Source organism: Triturus cristatus, chromosome 8 (assembly GCF_964204655.1).
Source record: "Triturus cristatus chromosome 8, aTriCri1.1, whole genome shotgun sequence".
Lineage (NCBI taxonomy): Eukaryota > Metazoa > Chordata > Amphibia > Caudata > Salamandridae > Triturus > Triturus cristatus.
Genome location: NC_140591.1, coordinates 1,184,188,297 through 1,184,210,607, shown reverse-complemented (window position 1 = coordinate 1,184,210,607; position 22,311 = coordinate 1,184,188,297). Strand labels below are relative to the sequence as shown.

General features: G+C 45.0%; 1 protein-coding gene across 1 annotated transcript in view; it reads right to left on the bottom strand.

The window, feature by feature from the left end:
- LOC146805589 (E3 ubiquitin-protein ligase HERC2-like) overlaps positions 1-22,311 on the bottom strand; it is a 1,563,844-nt gene that overhangs the window by 1,085,034 nt on the left and 456,499 nt on the right. Inside the window, 2 exon segments of the mRNA XM_085622871.1 lie at positions 2,040-2,232; positions 14,960-15,147. Of these exon segments, the coding sequence (XP_085478997.1) occupies positions 2,040-2,232; positions 14,960-15,147 (381 nt within the window).

The following is a 22,311-nucleotide window of genomic DNA, read 5'->3' as shown; positions in this document are numbered from 1 at the left end:
CAGGGGTGCTAAAGGGCTTGTCAATTGTGGAATAATTGCACACTTACCTTGTTTTTAGCAAAGAACACTGGCACGGAGGATCTGGTTAGCAGGAACACAGTGCACTTCAATCAAAGTTGCATCAAACACCAGGCAAAAAAAGGGTGTGACCATGTCAAAAAAGGGCACTTTCTCACAATTATTAACATTTTAGCCACCTTCCTAATCACTGTTTGGCATGAGAACACTTCTGGGGGTGGGGTTTTGATGGATTTAACATCACCAATTCAAAGGATGCATCTATGCCTCTGGCGTTCCCAAGATCTAAGTATTCTTCAAAATTAAGTGGCAGATATTAAAATGGCTCACTAACATTATAGGTTCTTAACAGGGCCAAGGGATCAGAATCACTTCAGAACAGCTCATGAATCATATCCCTGTGCTCTGCTGTTTCTCCAGCAGTTGTGTCTCCCTCCTGGATCACATGGGAATCTTCTTGGCCGCAGGAGAAGGATGTTATGCCAGAGGAAGCTATGCCTAAAGATTAGGCACCAGTAATGGAGACACTAGTACTGAAGGCAGAGAAGGGTCTGGTGAAGGCACCATCGGGTGTGGTAATAGTAGTGGCGCAGCAGAAAAGGGCTGAGGCAAAAAATGGGCAAATTGTACCATAGGAAGTTTTGCCTGCAGAAGTCAAACCGTACCTCCACCAGTTCTATCGGCAAGGGTCTTCTAAGAACTTTGAACATGCCATTCAGAAAGCTGAATCCGTGCCTGGAGCAGTAACTGCAGCTAGACCCGAGGGGCACGGGGCCCTGATTGTGGTTCCGGAGGTATGGTAAGTAAAGTAAGTAGAGTTAATTGTGCTGGGGCAGTGTCTACTGTCGCTGAGTCAGAAGTTAGAAATATCTTATCCAACTCCGACTTGGAGGAAGGAAACCCTGAGGATCAGACAGCATTTAGGGGACTAACCTTTTTTGCGTTTGTCTCTCACACCATGTCTCTTCTCCTTATGCTTATGTCTCCTACCCTGCGACAACTTCGATGCCAGCACCCCCGGCAAGCTCAAGAGAGGACAGGAATTTCTCTTACTCCAGTGACCATCTTTCGTCCTGGCCTTAAAGACTTTTGGCTTCAGTCCTTTAATGGCCTTAGAGTGCATAGGCTGACAAGATTCACATGACCTCAAGTTGTCGCCTAAACCGAGGCACCAAAGGCAGATGTCATGTGGTCAGTGAAAGACATCTGACCCTCATAGTCTCTGCAAGACTTGAACCTTGATTGCCGAGGTAGAGAACACTGCACTGAAGAATTTTTTTAAGCAATGATGACAGGAATTCGGAATAGTGAGCTTTGGATGAGCATCAAAAGCGAAGAAAAAATATGCAAACCGACGTCGGGTTGCCAGGATGGGCACTTTATGGCTTCAGTGATGTCACAATGGCATAGTTTGTAGGGACTTATCTGGAACTAGTGCCTCTAGTGGCATGGAAGAGCTATCAAAAAGTTTCAGGATCCAGTCTGGTGCATGGAGCACTGAAAAGATGAGGAATCTGTAGGTAGAACTATCTATCAGAATAGCCCTTATCACAGTTATCCACGAGTGGAAAGGGCTCAGATTGCCTTAGCCTTGCACCCGGCTCCTGTTAATTTATAACAGCAGCATCAAGTGCATAATAAAGGGGGAAGCCACAGATAAGTGTGCATTGGGCTGCTGAGAAACAGAGACATGCACAGACCAAGCTGAACAAATCCCAATACTAGTAAAAGAAAGGCATTACTAAATTCAGTAGTACATTTAAAAGGCATAAAATCTCACATTATTTAACTATTCATATGTACCCATGGATTAATTCATCATATTCAAAGCACAAGCAAATAACATTTTCCACTCTCATCTGCAACTGGCCCACATTCATGGAATGAGCCACACTACAACTCATATGAAGCTTACCAGCAATAGATAATACATGGTTTTAAAATTACATCACACCAAATAAGAATCAAATCATGGAGCGCAACTAAAACATTAATCATGCCAATTCTTAGAAGATGCTTACCAGAATCATCTTCTGTGTCTGAATCCTCCGTTGTGGTCTGTGTTGTAGGTGGTGGTTCAGCCAATTTCAGGTCATATTTGCCTTCTTTGCCCATTCTGTAAGAGTTTGTGCTTCCAGTATCCCACTGAACTCTGATCCAACCATCTTCCCCTAATTCTCCAATTACACGGCCCAAGCCTGGAGGTGGGCCATCCTAGAAGATCAATGAGAAAAGAGGAACTTGTATTACAAAAAAGATACAGTGCTACATCTGCAGATTATTTTTGAAACATCCTCGCCACAAGCTAAAACACACAAGTGACAGAAGTGAAAATTTCAAACGTCACTACTAGGTACACTACATTTATGAAAGAAAAAAAAACTACAATAGGAACAACCAATCTTTGCAAAAATCCAGGCACATTTCTGTGTAGAACGAGCTTGTTCAATATATAAAAGGACATATCATGACTGAATCACATCTGTATCATAGAATTTGACAGGCTCACCATATTTCTCCCAGATTCAAACTGAAGGTTTCACAATCCTTTTGACCTGACAGTGACAACAAAGAAAGACAGGCCAAAGTATGCCCGTGCTTACTGAATTACACCACAAGCTATTTCAAAGTGATCTACACTGCATACATTTCTAGGTATAAACAGTGCAATAACAGAAATTATCATTATTCAGTAGAGAACAGATTCAAAATTAACCACTCTTTAAGGCAACATAGTGAAAATTCTTAAACACTGTACCTTAAGTACACAAGGACCAACACTTGCATTAAGATATCTTTATTTATTAACTAGACTCTTTTCAAGGTTATAAAGATTAATGGTTAACATTATTATCTGAAAGTAAGTTCTATATGTTTGTTTCCTCTTTGGGACTATCAAAGTTCCTCAATGCAATGTATCACAAGAAAAATATTACCCGTAACAATCAGTCTGCAGTATGTTCTACTGTATATCACATCATATGCATACCTTCGGAAGAGGAGGAGGAGAAAGAGGAGGAGGAAGAGGAGGAGGAAGAGGAAGAGGAAGAGGAGGAAGAGGAGGAGAAGAGGAAAATAAAAAGAAAAAGAAGAATAAGTGGAAGAATAGGAAGAAGAAGAGGAGGTGGAGGAGGTGGGGGAGGTGAAGGTGGAGGAGGTAGTAGTGGTGGTTTTCATAGACAACCTTAGAGAAGATTGCTCTACTAAGTGACAGTAGTTCAAATTACAAATATTTGGTACTCTGCTCCGTATGGGTCTCTGGATTACAAATGGACCTACACCATTAGCTGTCTAAGTTCCTTCAAAACCACAGGCAGAATGTGGAAGCAGATGGACAACCATATGTGGAAGTGTTGTCATTAGGACTTTACTTTTGTTCGGAAGCAACGTTTGCTCACATTCAGATGAGAATTGATTTGTTTAAATTTGTTAGGAAGTTGAAACTTAAAAAGCAAGGGTATGAAGAACAAGTACTAACATCAGCATAACAGAGTATCAACAATTAAAAGGGAGGAGGCTCTATTCAAAGTTCAGAAGGTAAACAAACTAGAAGGAATGGGAGATTCATTACTGACCAAAACACTGCACATATTGCAGTTAGATCTATCCTGAATAGAAAATGCCATTTAAAACGGAACGATCCAGCCATAGGAAAGAAGGTTCCAAGTAGAATTCAGATTACCTAAAGAGAAAAATTATGAGAGATGAGCTAGAGAAAAGTAATATCATTAAGAAGAAAGAACCTTGGCTTAAACTGTGGGAGAGTTTTGTAAAATGTGCAAATCATAAGGCATGTGGCTATGGTGAGAATGCTACCTTTATAATGAGTCTCATTATTATTCAGAAGCTTAAGATCGGAAGCCATCTAAATTGTAAAATAGAGTATGCAGTGTATATTCTGAAATGACCCTGCCCTAAATTACAAGATTCTGCAGGTTCATTGATGTGTCCTGCAACATATAAGAGCAATAAAAAACAATGACTCCAACTACCCAGTGGCACAACATTTTCACTAAAAACATGATGGTGAAAGCAGCAAAATAAGATGCAGTGTAATTGATAAAAGAGATCTAAGAGGAGGTGACAGGAAAAGTGCCTTGCGCAAGTTAGAATCTTGGTCCATCTTATCCCCTAGTAGCAGGGAACCTTAGGGACAAAATTTCAATGAAGATTTATATGTCCATCTTTAAGCCTCCCCTTTCGATAAGTCTCTTTTTTCGGCATGATGCTTTTGACAATGTTAAAGGTTTTTTTTAACGTAATTTTAACTGCAATATCATTTTTATCTCTCCTTTTCGGATACTACTGATCTAGAGGTCTTACAGAAATGTACTACTTATCAATATTGGGTAGAATATAGATGATAGGAGATAATCAGGATTTAATTTTCATGTAAATTGAGTGAATTTACATAATCTGAATAAGAATAAAAAAGTATGCATGTAACTTTAATAGATCAGCTAGTGTAATTTGTTAAGCCCACTTAGGCATATTTAGGGCACCAGAATGATGAAGTAATTAACTTTTTCTGGTGTGCTCTTGGAATTTTACTAATTTAGATTAAATTAATTATTTTGAACAATTAACTCATGTCATTTCTTCTTCTGTATTTTCTATTTATTTTAATTATTTGCATAATATTGAAACAGAAATATCTTTCTTCTTTTTTGTCTATGTTCACTACGTATACGTGGATGTATTTTAAGATATTCCAAAACAGCATCACTTATAGTGACCAAGGCTTCGGAGGAGGCCGAAATGCGTTGATGGATCTACCTCCAAACTGTGAATATATATTTTGCACTGTAATACGTCCTTTATGTGCTGGCCTTTCTTACTGGAGTGTGACACAGACAGAGAGACTCCATCCCCCGGTAAACTTGAGCTTGATTAAATCCCTCTATATAAATAACTATATGTACATTAGAGCAGCAATATTTATACGGGCTGTAGTCCACATTTATCTTGTGCTACCTTTTTATGGTTTCAAATAATTGTAATTAGCTTTGTATTCTGGTATATAGGAATTATCAGGCAGAGGTCCTTTGTCATGTACTGCTTTGTGTGCGATACAAAGCAGCTTCAAGGAAGATCTTCTTGCAACTGGTAACCAACGTAGCATCCTCAAAGCAGGGGAGATGTGTGCTTGTGGCTTTACATATATACGTTTAGCGGCAGCATTCTGAATTCTTTGTAGTCTTCTCATAGCTGGCAAAGTTGAGCCATGATGGACTGTTAGCGTAGTCCAGTTTTGACAGAAAATCCTCGGTGCGCAAGATGTGTTGCAGTGTTTTTATTATGAGAAAGCCTGGTTTGGCTACATTATCCATTTGTGGATTCATTGACAGTTTGAGTCCATCGTAATTCCAAGGTTTTACTTCTTTGGATATTTTATGAGGTGATCCTAGATCATCAGGCCAGGTGCAGAAGGGTAGTAGGTTTTCTAGTTTCCACAGGAGAGTATATCAGTTTTGGAGTCATTCAATTTGAGGTAGCTCCATGTTATACATTGGCCAACAGCCCAGAGAACAGTTCTAATGGGTTAACGTCGTTTGGGCTTTCAAATTTGAGGAGTATCTTTGTGTCATCTGTGTAGTTATAGCAGGTGATGTCAAACCCCTTCGTCAGAACTGGTAAAGATCGCATGTAGATGTTGAAAAGCATGGGTGAGATATTTGAGCCTTGAGGGACTCCTGCTTTATTATTGAATGGTTCAGACGATAATGGGAGGGTATGAATAATATTTGTTTAGTTGAGAAGGTATAAAAGATACCCAATTAAAGATGTGCCCTCTATTCAAGCTTCCTTAAGTCGTTGGATGAGTGTATAATGATTCACTGTAGAAAGTCACTCTAAGATGTAAAAAGAACCCTCACTCACCAACCTAGTTGGTGACATGCTTCATTATTGGGTTCCCACCAGAGAGGCTGAGTGCCTCCCTGGTGTGCTACAACGCCTGTTTAAAGCAAAATCAAAGGGGATGATGGACGGAGTGTTGAACATTGCAAGCACTCACCCCCAGTCAACTGATCTGGGTTTAATCCATCATCATTCTTTAGCTCACTCCGCCATCCCAGCTCAGATATGGCCATATGCTAATCGGTCTGACCCTGTTCCTCATGGGAACAGTCCAGCCCGAACTGCCAAGCCAAGTCTTCCCTGGACCGGAAACAAGCATCCTGGGACCGGTTTCTGGCTAATCAGCCGTCATCAGCCAGGCTAGCTTGAATCCAGTGGCAAAGTGAGCCAGGGACCCACATCTGGCTGGGCATACCCTGCCAACTCAGGGCGAACAAAGAAAACCAAAGGGGATGATGGATGGAGTGTTGAACATTGCAAGCACTAACCCCAGTCAACTGATCTGGGTTTAATCCATCATCGCCTCTTTACAGCGGAGCAGGTTTTTTTTTAGTGTATGGTGTAAGTGTGCAAAATAGTGAGTTCAAAAAGAAGTAATTTAAAAATGCCTTGGTTTTATCCCAAAAAGTTTATTGGCAGAAAACCAGGCATAGGTAAAAAAAATAAAGGATATCTAACTCCTGTTTACTTATACCATATGTATCCTAAAGTGAAATAAAAGAGTGGTCAACATGTTTCTGCCTCTCTGAAATATTGGTGAGGCATTGGTCAGGACCAAACCACCCCGGCGGTGTGCACACGCTAAGGCGCACCCTAGCCGTTGGTGGTGAAGAGGACCCCAATAACGCACGGTTTTTGAAAGTGTCCTCAGGATTTCTATAAACTGGATATTTGTGAAGCGTAGGTTGGCCTCACGACATGGGTCCAAGAGGGGGGCGGTAGCTTGTAGTCACACATTAGTCATAGCAGCGCGCCCGTAGGATTCTTACATACTCCCTGCACGAGGACCCCGTGAAAGTGTGACTACAAGCTACCTACCATACACTAAAAAACCCTGCTCCGGTGTAAGCAGGCGTTGTAGCACACCAGGGAGGCACTCGGCCTCTCTGGTGGGAACCCAATGATGAAGCATGTCACCAACTAGGTTGGTGAGTGAGGGTTCTTTTTAAATCTTAGAGTGACTTTCTACTGCTGGCTCTTTGTTTGTAAGTTGCGCTCTTTTGTTGTTTATATAATAGTGTTCCAGGGAGATTAAGAGGGTCTTGAATTACCCTCTCTCTCCTGTTATTTAACTATAGTGATTCACTGTGCCAAAATCCACTGAAATGTCCAAAAGAAGGAGAGCAACTACATTCTAGGCCACAGTGGTTTTAAGGTTATCCCAGACAGAGATTAGGGTCAATCCAGTATTTCATCTGTGACGGAATCCAGTCTGGAATTATCTACAATGATTTAGGACATCAGGAGAAAGCTGCTCTTTCTTTAAGTTTGCCAAGGAATTGTCTATTTGCTATGGGTCAGTAGTTGTCCAGGCAAGTTTTTTTGTGTGTATTTTAATTATTTAAAGGGTGTGTGTATATTTTTTAGGTCTGCTGAGAAAGCTCCTGTTAAGGAGTTGTGGATGAGTGTTCTTAAAGTGATGACTGTAGGAAAGTAGAATCTGCTTTTATGGTTACCTCAACATTTTGCCTGGTGCTATGCGGTTTCTGACTAGCCTGGCTGGGATCCTGCTAACCAGGACCCCAGTCTCTGTGCTTTCTCCCCTAAATTGACTATGGTGAGTACTTGGGTACATCTCAGATTGGCTACTGGTGTACCATTGTAAGTCCCTAGTATATGATACTGAGGTACCCAGGGCATAGGTACACCAGGGGTCTCCCATGGGCTGCAGCATATCTTATGCCACCCATAAGAGACCACTCATATTGTGACTATGGGCCTGCCATTGCAGCCTGTGTAAGCTGGTGCTAGCCCACTTACAACAGATATAGGTTTTCCTATATCTGAGGTCACTACACTTAAAACCTACAAGTTACTCCTAAGGTAGGCCTTTCAATCCTGAAGGCAGGGTGCCCGGTTCTAAGAGTGAGGGTGCCTCTTTATGAGCAGAACATCCCTAACAACCTTCGGAGTCCATTCTCCCAGGTTGTAAGTGCATCAGCCATTATGATACATAGAGTGGCCATGCGTCATTATTAAGTGGAAACCATCTTTAAACTGGCTGTAACAAACCTTGTCGTGTTTGTTATCAAACATGTTGGAATCATACCACCACACCGTGGAAGGTATGGTTAACTGCACTGTAAAGCTCCTACGGGAGGCCCTCAGTGCTCCTGGTACCAGTCTTCTAGACCCGGACAACACAACATGGCTGCTTCTGACCAGAGACAAGATTCTGCCCTTTTGCTGCTGAGCCAAGCTCGAACAGAGGAAGGCAGAACAATAGGTATCCTGTCACAGGGAGGTGAGAACACCTCCCAGACAGGGTTTAGTGTATTGTGACATGGTGAGAGCACTTGCCAGTGCCACTCAGTCTGCTTGAGGGGCACATTTGGTGTCCTCCTTGCATAGTCCAGTTCAAACCAGCTCAGGGAGCCACTGGCTCCCGCTCTGGAGCAAAACTGGACAAAGGACATAGGAGTATCCTCCCCAAGTCCAAACCCCTCCCCTGGGAGGGAACCCTTATTCATCCCAAACCCTTTCCCTATGGTACTTAAGGGTTTACCTGTCGGTGGGTCCACAGATTCGTCGTGGGACAAGATTCATATCAAGACATCACTTCATCTTCGACCGTCTGGGCACTCTGGACTTCGCTGGACTTCACTCTGGGTATCAAGACTGCAACTGGGAAGACTCCTTCTGCTCCTGGTCTCGTCGCCCTGCTCGTCTGCTGCAAAGTCTGTGCCTGTGCTCCATTCTGGAACCTTCCAAGACATGTGGGCATCGAAGACACCTGAAGGAATGTCCCCTGAAGTGAAGGAGTCACTTCCCTGCATCTGCATGCACCGCAACCACGCTGACCGGTCTGCTGCTCCTGGGCTCCAAGGGACTCTGAAAGGCTCAGCAACATAGGTGGTGGTTCTTCACATCCCTTGAGGCCTGCCCTGTCCTCTCACTGTGTTTGAGGCCAGTATCCCTAGTCAGACCTGCAGGAACCGAACCCCTGTTCATCGTGTCGACTTGTGGTCGCAAAGGCTTGTTAGCTCTCTTTCTCAGAAATCTTCAGGCTCCGAGTAGCCTCTACCCCAAGCTTCTCCTGTGACCAAGATCTTCGTCCTCGTCGTATCCCTAGCACAGTGGGCCTTCATCTTTGGTGAGCTGCTTGAGCTCCTTTCGAGACTCCAGTGCCTCCAGCCTGTGGGTCCATTTGAGGGTCTTCTTTGATTTCAGCAGGCTTCCCTGATTGTTCAGGGTCTTCTCTGACTACCCTGCTTGTGGCGAGTCACCTGGACCTTGCTGGTCCCGACACTGCACCTTTTCCGCTTTCCATGCGGTTTGCGGTTGCCAAGGCTTGTTTGTGCTCCTGACGGACACAGACCCCTCAACTCTCGACATCCGACTGCTCGTGAACAGCTACTGGTCGTCCACAGCATCGCCTGTCCGCACAGCTGGAGCTCCAAAATCACTGTAAACTCTACTGCAACACCTGACATCGGTGGGCATTCGACTTCCGTGCCCCTGGTCACTCCTGAGTGGCATAGACCCTGCCCCCTCTGCTTGCAGGTACTTCTTACCTTGAATCCGGACGTCGCCTTCCTCACAGAGACCTGGATGAACGCCTCTTCAGCTCCCGACATCGCCATCGCTATCCCAGAGGGCTACAAGATCGTCCGGAGGGACCGCAACGCCAACCAGATGGGAGGAGGCATCGCCATCATCCACAGGAACACCATCCGTCTCACGACCAGCACCGACAACACCCTGACCACCGCCGAACATCTGCATTTCCAGATTCACACCAACCCGAACACCACCCTCAGAGGCACCCTGATCTACCGACCTCCGGGACCACGCACCCAATTCAGCGAGGACATCGCCGACTTCGTCAGCCCGCACGCGCTCCCCTCCGCTGACTACATCCTCCTGGGGGACCTCAACTTCCACCTGGAGAACAACAACGACCGCAACACCAGCACCCTGCTCGACAACCTCGCCAATCTTGGACTCAAGCAGCTGGTGTCCACCCCCACCCACCTCGCCGGACACACACTCGACGCAGTCTTCTCCTCCAGCACAAACATCGACTTCAGCCACGCCACAGAGCTTCAATGGACGGACCACAGCTGCGTCCACTTCACCTTCAAGAAAACGACGACCCACCACCACCAGCATCAGGCCGCCCGCAGAAGCTGGAACAAGATCACAGCAGACCAGCTCGCCGCTTCCCTGAGCCAGCACCCTCCCGCCAGCTCAGCGAACCCCAGCCAGGCCGCCGACAACCTCACGAAGTGGATCAGCAACTGCGCGGACGAACTCGCCCCGCTGAGAACCCCGCCCTGCAGTTCCGGCAGCAAGAAAGCCCCGTGGTTCACCAACGAACTCAAGAGCTCCAAGAAGAACTGCCGAGCCCTCGAGAAAGTCTGGAGAAGGGATCCTACACCAGACAACAGGTCCACCTTCAAGCTGGCCACCCGGAAGCACCACCAGCTGATCCGCGCCGCCAAGAAAACTGCCTTCAAGGACCGGCTGGACAACAACGCACACAACTGCAAGGAACTCTTCAACATCGTGAAAGAGCTATCCAACCCCAGCGCAGGAAACAACGACATCACCCCATCGCAAGACCTGTGCAACTCCCTCGCTTCCTACTTCCACAACAAGATCGCGGACATACACAACAGCTTCAACAACCAACCAACGAACACCAAGACCGAACAACCACCCCCCGCCACCACCCTCCACGCCTGGACCCCGATAAGCACCGAAGACACCACCCGCACGATGAACTCCATCCACTCCGGATCACCGACTGACCCCTGCCCTCACCACATCTTCAACAAGGCTGACGCTGTCATCGCACCCCACCTGCGAGACATCATCAACACATCCTTCGACACCGCCACCTTCCCTGAGAGCTGGAAGCACGCCGAACTCAACGCTCTTCTCAAGAAACCCACAGCGGACCCCACCGAACTCAAGAACTACCGCCCCATCTCGCTCCTCCCGTTTCCAGCCAAAGTCATCGAGAAGACCGTCAACAAGCAGATGGCCGCCTTCCTCGAGACGAATGGATCCCTCAACCCCTCACAGTCCGGCTATCGAGCCAATCACAGCACCGAGACCGCCCTCATCGCCGCCACCGATGACATCCGAGCCCTGATGGACAACGGAGAAACAGCGGCCCTCATCCTCCTAGACCTCTCCGCGGCATTTGACACTGTCTGCCACCGCACCCTAGTACAGCGCCTCAGCAACGTCGGAATCCAGGACAAGGCGCTGGAATGGATCATCTCCTTCCTCGACGGAAGAACACAGAGAGTCCGTCTATCACCGTACAAGTCAGAGGCCACCGAAGTCATCTGCGGCGTCCCTCAAGGATCCTCTCTGAGCCCCACCCTCTTCAACGTCTACATGAGCCCCCTCGCGGCCATCGCACGCCAGCACAACCTCAACATAATCTCCTACGCCGACGACACCCAGCTGATCCTCTCCCTGACCAACGACCCCGCCGCCGCCAGAGCCAACCTGCACGAAGGGATGAAAGAGGTAGCCGAATGGATGACGACCAGCCGCCTGAAACTGAACTCGGACAAGACGGAGGTCCTCATCCTGGGCTCCTCACCCTCCGCCTGGGACGACTCCTGGTGGCCTCCCGCCCTGGGCACCGCACCCAAACCGACAGACCACGCACGCAACCTGGGCTTCATCCTGGACTCCTCCCTCTCCATGACCAGGCAAGTCAACAACGTCTCATCGGCATGCTTCAACATCCTTCGCATGCTACGGAAGATCTTCTGGTGGATCCCCACCGAGACCAGGAAGACCGTCACCCAGGCCCTCGTCACCAGCCGACTGGACTACGGCAACGCCCTCTACGCCGGTACCACCGCCAAGCTCCAGAAGAGACTCCAGCGGATCCAGAACGCCTCAGCCAGACTCATCCTCGACATCCCACGAACCAGCCACATCTCCGGACATCTGAGAGACCTTCACTGGCTCCCGGTCAACAAAAGAATCACCTTCCGCCTCCTCACCCACGCACACAAAGCCCTACACGACCAAGGCCCGAGCTACCTCAACAGCCGAGTCAACTTCTACGCTCCCAAACGCCACCTCCGATCAACCAACCACGCCCTCGCCGACGTCCCCCGCATCCGAAGAGCGACTACAGGAGGAAGGTCCTTCTCCTACCTGGCCGCCAAGACCTGGAACTCCCTCCCGACCGACCTGCGCCTTACCCAAGACCACCTCTCCTTCAGGAAGAAGCTGAAGACCTGGCTGTTCGAGCAGTAGCGGCACCCCCCCCCCCAGGGCCTTGAGACACTACGGGTATGTAGCGCGCTCTATAAATGTCATTGATTGAATCCACCTTCGGATTCTGACGGACACTTTCCACTTGTTCGCCAGCAGCATCTTCCTGAAGTCCTCCATTGAATTTGACAGCAGTTCCGATGTCACTTTGCACATATGCTCCCGGCTTCCCTGGTGTAGGTATCCTGGTTCCAACGGTATCCACAGGTGGGGTGGCTCTCCAACTTCTGTCTTTCACAGGATTTCTTCAGGGTACACTGGGGAGGGTCCTTCTTTAATATTGCAACTGCAACTTACCCATTAACTTGAATTGAGCCTGCGGTCGTGTTCCCACTCTGCACACGACCACTGTGGGGTTCCTGGGTACCTACCACAGGTGGTTTCTTGGGTTCCTGGCATTTCTACGTCCTCTGGGTACTGTCTTCACTTGAGTCATGGTTCGCATCCCTCTATTTTAGTATATGAGCACCATATACTAAGCCAGCTTCTCACAATGGCAGCTTAAGTTGATAATAAAATGTTTTTGAAGATTTGAAGAGTACAAGGGTCAGAGAGGGAGACTGCAAGCTTGCTTGCTTTGACAAGATCCAGAAATTCAGTTGGTGATAGTTCTGTGAAAGAGCACAGTTGATGTGTTTGCCTTTGGCTAGAGGGTATTGTGGGAAATAGGTTGGGTTTGTTGGCTTTTTGTTGTTTAAGTGGATATCCAACAAATTTGCCTTAAATGTGTTATGGTTAGAAAGTTTCTCACAAAAATCTTGAGAAACCTTAAGAAATGGGATTGGTAGCTTGTGTCTTTTGGATTACGGAATTCGGCAAGTATTCTATAGAATTTTTTATTGGTAAATTTGCCGTTGTGGATTCAGTTTGAATAGTATATTTTTTTTGCTTTTTGATTGTTGACTTTTTAAATTCTGTAGTATAAGCTCACCAAAAGCGCACACGACAATCTAAAGGGCAGAAACTAGAAACCAGGACTTCATATTACAAACTCAAGAAAGACCTGGACATAGTCGAGGCAGCAAGGAATAAGCTTACGCACCTGCATTTTTAATCGCACCACAATGGGAGCAACGGCAGATTGAGATTTGTAAACATGCACTTACACCACTCAGAATTTTAGATTCAAATGTTTGAAATCAGTTACCAGTTCAACATACCAAAATCACAAAAACGACATACAGCAGCACCCTGAATGAACTACTTTAGATAATGATGAACTGATATTTGAATGCTTTTACAACTTGTGCTACAGCAGTGAAAGACACCGTCTTTTGTATTACTAACAAGAAATTCCATATTTGATATCTATTTGCAACTAGCACTTTATTACTGAACTGAACGCTGTTATTTTTTTATATATATGTTTCTATCAATTTGCAATGGCCTTTATTCGCGCAGCATAAATAAATAAAATCTTGTTTTCGGGGTTATTAGTTTTTGAGCCAGTTGCGTTCAAGCTTAGCATTTGCATTCATCCAAGGGTGTGTTTTCTTTTGTAATGCTTCGATGACTTCAGAGGACTTGAGAGAGCATAAGCTCTCTGGAGTCATCCGTAGACTGTACAGAATTGATGGAAACCAGATCTGAGTTGGAGATAAGGAGATTTTCTAGTTCCTCCATATTCAGCTTGTTTCGTGGTCAGTATGTGGTTGGGGGTAGGAAGGTTTTAGTTGTGATGGGTTTTGGTGTTTTCTGTTGCAAGGCAATGAGGAAGTGGTCTGATCATATAACAGAAGTAAATTGTACGAGTGTTAGTGCGTCTGGGTTGTTAACAATTATTTAAGGGGGTTTAGGAATGAGTTGCTGAACTAAGTGTAGTCACAAGGAGTGAAGGCAACCTCATTTGCACTTAAGACAGCTGCACCAGGAATAGGGACTACCACAGTGATGGGTGTTGGGATGTATTCACGGCTGAAGATAAAGGATGTGCTTTACTCCTTATATGAATTTCTAAAAAGCTTGTTGTACATAACGAGGCACTAAGGGCTAAATATCCACAAGGGTAACTATGTTGTAGACATGGCCACTGGTTGGAATGAGCACAAAATAAAAATGAATAAGTCGTTTATTCTACCCTATACCTTCTTTTAAATATTTTTCCTTTCTAGGGCATTTACTAGTACTTCATCTCTTCAAGTTCAAAGGGCTACAGGGTTCTTTTTTATCACATATTAAGTGAAGATGGTAGGTAACCAAGGTGTTGCAGACCTACTGCACAATGCTAACAGGATGTAGCCAAATCTATTAGGCAGGGTGCAATGGCAGTGCGACGCCTGAAGCATAAGTGGCTCTAGAAGGAACAATACCACAGTGAAAAAATAGTGTCTGTTGTCCCAACATGAGGCTCTGATATTACAAAGATATACAATATCTGCAGAGGGAACAACAACCTTTATAAAATGATTTGCTTTTAGAGTTAACTTAGAGGCAAAGTGTTTAAAAAGGAAAACACAAAATGTAGTCAGCAGATATTAAAGTTATGCCTTTTTTACTACATTGTGCAATCCTCATCCAGCAGAGATTATAGTCTACTACTCTGAGAAATCGAAAAGAAATTGACATATGTGCAAGCAAAAAGGAAACCGCAAGTAAAACATTCACTTGATACCTGATCTCCCCATTTCCAGTCAACACCTCTCATCACTCTGGTGCCAATTTTCATCATAGTTGCTAACTCTGGTCCAGAAACTGGAAGTTGTACAGGAGTGGTTTCTTTTCTCGACTCTTCCAAAACTGTAGCAGATGGTCCAAGAACGCATGTACTCATATCATCTTCAAAGTTGTCTGAACTGGGACCTAAACAAAGCCATCACAATTGCCATCAAGATAGAGGTACAAAAACAGTTCAGAGAACACAATGACATTTATCTAAACATTTATGCTAAGACAGACCCCAGAAAAATACACCATTTGCAATCCTGAATTGGCTACTGACACAGTGTACATGAATGAAAAAAGGTTATTTTAAACTAAATAAACAGGGACAGAGTGAGATGCTCTGAAAATTGGACCATTTAAAATGTGCTCTCATTGCCTAATAACAAAAGCCAGTTCAAAGGAGGAAGCAATAAAAAAACACAATCAAGATTCCAGCAATGCAGATCATCAGTCATCATAAACCAGCAGACACTTGGTTTAACCCAAAGGTAAAACAGCCTAGCATCAATTCGGTTAACATTAGGTAAAAATGTAAATCATAAACCTCTTTTAGGCAGATTGCCCCTTGACCTACCAACTCGAGATGTTATCAGCAGCAGTGTGGTGTCCAATGTTGTGGATACCCAAACGTATGCCAATGAACTGTGTTGATTTGAAGGGACTGCAGAGTTTAGGAAGGTGACATGGAATATGAAGCGTCTCAATTTGTCCAGTTTAGTCCAGCTATTTAAGGATGCGCGTTAAGCTTCAGGTCTCTCACACTTAGTGGTCAATAGTGGTGAATGCTGCTAATATATGCCTTGTGAGCAAAGTTTTTGTTTGCCTAAATCCGAAGGTAGGCTTTTGTGGTTGTGGTAGACCTAATCTAGTACATAGATCTGCCCAACAGTAAAAAAAAAAAGACAGGGGTGTACTGGGGCTGGACCAGAGTTGGTAATCCAATGGATGCACAAGTATAAGAAGCACAGCCCTAACTGTATACCTCTTGGAGGAGTTTATACGTTAAGAGAAGCTGAAAGGGCACAGAGGCAATCACTGAATGGGGATAGATTGGGAAGAGGAACCTAGGCTTAGAAGCCTAATGCAGAAAGAGTCCTAGATAGGGATGTAAACACACTATTGCTTCAATTGGCAAAGTTTTCTGTTGCTACATCTTTCAGAGAGCGGTTCAGAGGAGTTACAGTTATAGAGCTCCATCATATATTGACTAAGGACCTTTATCACAGTTCCTCTCTTCCTGGAACTGTGTTTTGCCTTGAAAGCAAGACTATAACCATCGCCAACAGATTCAGATACATAAGAGAGTAAATTTCTTTTTGGGTAATAATAAAACAATGTTGAGTTACCAAAGAACGGAAAATTCATATAAAGTGTTAATCTTTTTTTGAGGGGCATCTGTATAGGACGTGCAAGAAATCTCCATCAGTAGAGACGGGTTGATGACATTTAGGGCAGAGAGCATGTTTGTGAGCTTTCTGCTCCTGCTATGCTCAAAACCAGAGGCAACTGAAAGGCTGAGATGCTTTTACTTGTCTGAGTCTACACAATTTTTTCGCAATACCACAACTCTTTGCCTTGTCCCACAGGACTGGGAAACAGATGTTATTCCTAGAACGAGTGCCAGACAACCAGTAAGATAAGACCAATGGCAGATGCGTCCTGTAAACACAACCGATTTTAGGTTTCTGAAGCAATACACAAGTTAGGCCACACAAGCATCTTTGGGACACGTTGTTAGGTCCTGGGTAATATTATACTGAATAAATATCTTGGGGTGGAGCCCCCGCGTTAAGCTGTGTGTAGAACTTGGGATGAAGCTTAGTGTAGGGAAATAAGGACTTTTTTCAGAGTTGCAGCAGCCAGGGCTTACTTAGGTCTGAGAGCCCTCCCTAAGCCTGGAATTTCTATCTTTGAAGAAAAATTATGTTTGTCCGCTGGTCAGTGTGATAAGAGGTTTAAGCGCTTTCAACTTCTAAAAGTCTAAGCCCCAAAAAGCAGAGGCACAAAAAAAGATTTTTTAAGCTAAAAACAATACATCCACAATGCATGGTCACGTTGTGTAGTTAGATCCCAGCCACTGTAGGAACGTTAAGTGCACAGGTTTCGGAGAAATAGGATCACATTCCTTAAACCAATGATTGGCAGCATACGCAGATGGCCAGAATCTAATTGGGAAGCAGTTGGTAAGAAAAAACATCAAGGCCACCAAGAAAGATAATGACGGTAAAATATTAGGGGTTTGCACAGGCTATGCTCAAATCGATTTAGATACCCAAAGAGGAGAGAAAGGATTAGATCAACTGTGTTATGAAAAGTGAAAAAAGGTGTCTGTCTGTGGCCTGTTTGTGGAATCCTGGGCAAATGGCATTACAGGATAGAGTCTGGTGGGTAACAGTCATTTACCAGTGATGTTCCAACTTCGAACCTCGGACGCAAGGGGTTAGTTTGATTAGTGGAAGGAAGAGAAAATGCATGGTATTATCCACCCTGCAACAGATTGTGCAGCTGAAGGAAATTCTATATGGAGAGTTCCATGGCTCACATTGACCTGTTTAAGATTTTTTTTTTTTTTAGGTAATATCTGAATGTGGTCTTCATGTCAGAGTTGTACAGAGATTACACTGCTTTACTGAACTGGTTTGTTAAAAACAGAGCTCAATCTTGGAAATAAGAAAATCTGAGATCCTTGACGACAAAGGAAAGGGTTTAAACCTCACTGATCCTTGTGGCCAATATGCCAGCCACTGAGAATGCAATGTACCAAGACTAATGTTGCAAATCTTGCCTACACATATTTTAAACGGTGGGCCCATCAATATGGAGTTTACAATGTGACATTACTGAGGATGCTGTACTAGAGTGTGTTTAAAGATTTCAAAAATCATTTATTTATTTTTGGGGGGGGGAGGTGGGGGGGGGGGGATTTTGTATAGCGCAAACTTAACCAGAAGGTATCAGAGGGCTTTACATGAGCACCAGTTACGTTACAGACTGACACATTCATTTTTGGAAGGCACAGGGAGATTAAGTGATTTGCCCAGAATCACAGGATGTTGAGCATCCCTGCCAAGACTCGAACCCACTTCCCCAGCTTTGAGGTCGACCACTCTAGCTGTTAGGCCACATACTCGCCCTTTACTCTTACTTGGAAGGGTGAAATAAGATGTCTCTGAAGAACATGACTTGCATGTGGTAAGTAAAGGCTAGCAAATGCATTTTAGTGGAAGGGCATTGAAGGCCTGATGCAGCAAAACAGAAACAAATATTGTAGGACCATCTCTTCCTGACATGTTTTTGTAATGACTGGTCATGCTATTTTTCAAATCCTTTTGCGTCCATCTGAAAGCATATGATGCTCTTGTCAATGCTCTTTTAGCTCTATTGAAAATGATAATACTGTGGGAAGAACGGTACTGAAGGTATTCAGGAGCAAATCTGTCATGTTCAGTGATAACAGGCAGTGATGGTCTGTGCTGCCATTTGTCCTAGACATGAGGTAAGGTCTGCATGGCTGCCATTTGTGAGGATCTTCATATGGGACAAGGGCAGAGGTGGCATTGGCATTACGATTATCCTGGTACTGGATTTGATCAGCATAAGCAAACCTTTTAGCAGGAATAGCAGCAAAAGCATATAGAAAATCACAGAACCAGCTGGTCAAAAACCCATTCCTCTCAAAGATGGAAGTTCTTGAAAGCTAAATATTCTTATGACCTCTTTAACATGCAAATTTCTGATTTTCTGATCATAAAACTTGGGCTACTGCATGATCATTGTGAGTATCCCATTTTGCCATCGAAGCAACCAGCCTGTAACATCTTCTGAAATAAAATTCAACCCCCACCTACAAAGTCTTGTGGCAACAGGGCACTGGAAGAGGTAGACAGCACAGACTGTTCTCCCAGTCTCTAGTTCTTTGGCACCGCAAGTCTTACAAGTATTCTTGGAATCAAGTACATCCAACAATAAGAAATGAAGTAATAGGGTGCCACTGAACAGAGGAAGGCTGCGATTGGTTTTAATGATGGTGGAGTAATGGACCGTATTTCTGCTAGCATTTCAGTTGGATAGAAGACATCTCAACTTCAAAGGAAACACTCATGCCCACTGTGCCAGCGCAGCGCGGGCGGGGCAGGTTAACGTATGTTTTATCCTCTTTATCAGGAGATATATTGACTTGTTCTGGTTTAACTAAAATCCCTATTCTGAAAGGCCTCAAAATGTACATGAACTTTTTCACCTTTTTCATATGATCTGGTCGTAACACAGATTTTCAATCAGAGGAGTGGTACAGAGCTAATCGAGCTAAAAAGAAGAATCAAGGGAGTTTCACGTGTTTACCACAAATATCAAGGACGTATGCCATTCCTTGGTGACGGGGATATGCAAGTATGCACTGCGCATTCTGAATGCCAAAGGAGAAATTTCAAGTCACCTTTGTGTAGCTGCAAACCTCTGACGAAGAGCTAACATACAACATTTTTCTTTTAGCCACGTTCCAAACCCAGGAGTCTGCAACCTTCATTTGGCCTCTTCCTTCCCACCACAAAGTAACATTACCCCTAAATATTTTGAGCTTTGAATACTTCCTTCAATGCATACTTCACTTGGAGCAGACAACTTCTTGAACCAGCCTGTTCATATGTGGAGGTTTGTAGAATTTCTAAGAATAAGAAAACCTGGTAGGAAAAGCACTTCTGACCTAGAGTGTGTTCGCAGCCTGGACCTGGTGGAATGGCCCTCAGTACTTCTGGAGGCTACTTCTTGGCCAGTGTATAGCAGATCTTAATGCAGAGGACTATCTACCTGGACAGAGTTTTCTTCTGCATTTCCTTGCTTTTCTTTGCTGCAGAGAACGTGGTCTTTGGTGCGGTCAGTGTAAAAGCTCAACTCTCTTCTGGGATAGAAACAAATAGTCTCTCCTCCTTCAAGGGGTGAGGCAGAGAAAAGAAGGTTGGGAGTGTGATGGGCTGTCCAAGGTGAAATGGAGTCAAAACCTTTGGTAGAATCACTACTCTAGTGCTCAGTACCAATATGTCATGAAAGAAGGTGGTGTGGGGCGGCAAGACAAAGAGTTTGAAGTTCACTCATAAGATGGGCTGAAGTTATTGTGACGAGAAAGACCATCAGAGTCAGGAGGCGGAGAGGGAAGCTGTGCATCAGTTCAAAGGGGTGCACATAAGATCCCACTGTGGCATCAAGACGGGTTTAGGAGAAAGCATATGAAGTGACAACAGATGATTTGAACAAGGACGGTTGGTCTGGTGCCCACAAAATGGCTGGAAGGGCAATCAAATAACATTTAACAGTGCCCACTGCAAGTCTTTGTTGGGCGACAGACAAAACTAACAGCACATCCAACAGTTTGAGCAGCAACAGATTCATATTAAAGGTGTCACACCAAGCCACAAACTTGTCCCACTGTCCGGCGTAAACAGACTTTGTTGAAGTTTGCCTGGCCGCAAGATGAAATCCACTACTTCAGGAGGGAGATGGAAAGCAGTCACTGCTGCCACTCAATCTCCACACATGTAGGTGTAGATTATGCAGGTGCAGATGCAAGACCTTGAGCTGCTGCTGTTACAGAAGAATCTCCTGAAGCAGCAACCTGATCAGAGAACTGATGCTCATGACCAGAAATTCCAGGGACCAAACTCTCCTCGCTCAATCTGGAGCAACAAGGAGGTCTTGAGACCAGTCATTCCTGAACTTCTTCAGAACTCCGGGTAGGAGAAGTAGGAGCAGAGTAGGCACATAGGAGTCCCGTGCTTCACTCTAGGTGGAATGTGTCTCCAAGAAAGACCCTTCTTAGGAACTCCAGCAAGCAATCTCGGAGGTTGCAAAAAGATAGAGCAAGAATTCTCCCATTTACTGAAAGATGCCTTGTACCACCACCGGGTGCAACTGCCATTTGTGATCCGGTAGACATGGCAGGCTGAGTTTGCCTATCCTGGCTTTTAAAGACCACACCAGCCGGTGCACGATCAGGGAAATGACCCGACGACTCAGCTAGTTCCAGAGGCACAGAACCATCTGGCACAGTATACAGAGGACTACACTGCTCCCTGTATGCAATTCCACATGATAGTGATGTTGTCTTTGATGACAGGAACCAGCCACTGGTCCAATTGCAGTTGAGCCACCACTGCAGGTCTTTTGTTGTCTCCTCCTAAACCTGGATGTATTCCCATATGTTCCCATGGTGCTGGGCCCATTGAGACTTCAGGTTCCAATGCAGAGCCGCATATGCCAACCGACATATATGACAAGCAGGTTGCCCAGAGGCCTAGAAGCCAAAGCCATTCTCTCAGCGGCAGAGTGTATCCTGGACATGTTATGATGGAGAGAAGGCACAAAACTAAATGGTTTCCAGTATGGTGCCAATGAAGGGAGTTTCTGTGAAGAAGTCAGATGTGACTTCGGCATATTGATCATGAACCTCAATAATGTCAAGAGGTTTGTGGTCTACAACTGACTGTGCCAAGCCTGCTTTCAACAGCCAGTTGTGGAGGTAGGGGGGACATTGGGATCCCCAACCTCCAAAGGTGTGGCGCAATCACCAATATCACTTTTATGAACATCCAACGGGTGCTGGTGAGACCAAAGGGGAGCACGGCAAATTGAAAATGGTCCTGTCCCATCTTGAAAAGCAAGAAGCATCTGTGAGATTTCAGGATGGTTACATAAAATGAAGAGTCGTGCAGGTCCAAGGCCACCTTCCAGTCGCCTGAGTCCACGGCAGACAGAACCTGGGCAAGTATGAGCATCTTGAATTTGACTATCCGCATGAAGGCATTCAGAGGGCTGAGAGCTAGAATATGATGAGACTATGTCCTTCTTCAGCATCAGGAAAAAACAAAAGTAAGAGCCGGTCCCTATTTCCTGGTCCAAGATCCTCTCTGGCTCTTTTGGCTGAAAGAGCCTGCATTGCTTGGAGCAAAATGGTCAAGTGCTCATCTGAGAGAGGTTCTTATGTAGATGCAAGGTGCAGAAGGTCGAAAAGGGATGGCAGGGAATGCCTTGCTGGAGGACTCACCTGTTGGACGCCACTCCTGGAGGAAAAATCTCATCCTGTCTCACATAGGGTGGTCATGTGTCGCTAAGGGAAAACTTAAGCGGCTTGAAGGTACAGAGCGGTTACTGTGAAGCATGGCTGAAAGTTTCTTGCCGCATCATATTGCTTTTATTGAAATTGTTGGAAGAAGGGCGGGCAGGAGGCATCATGAAGCAGGGTGGGCATGACATAGAACTTTAAAAAAAAAAAATGTTTAGCCATGCTGCAAGCAACGAAGCAGGATGGGA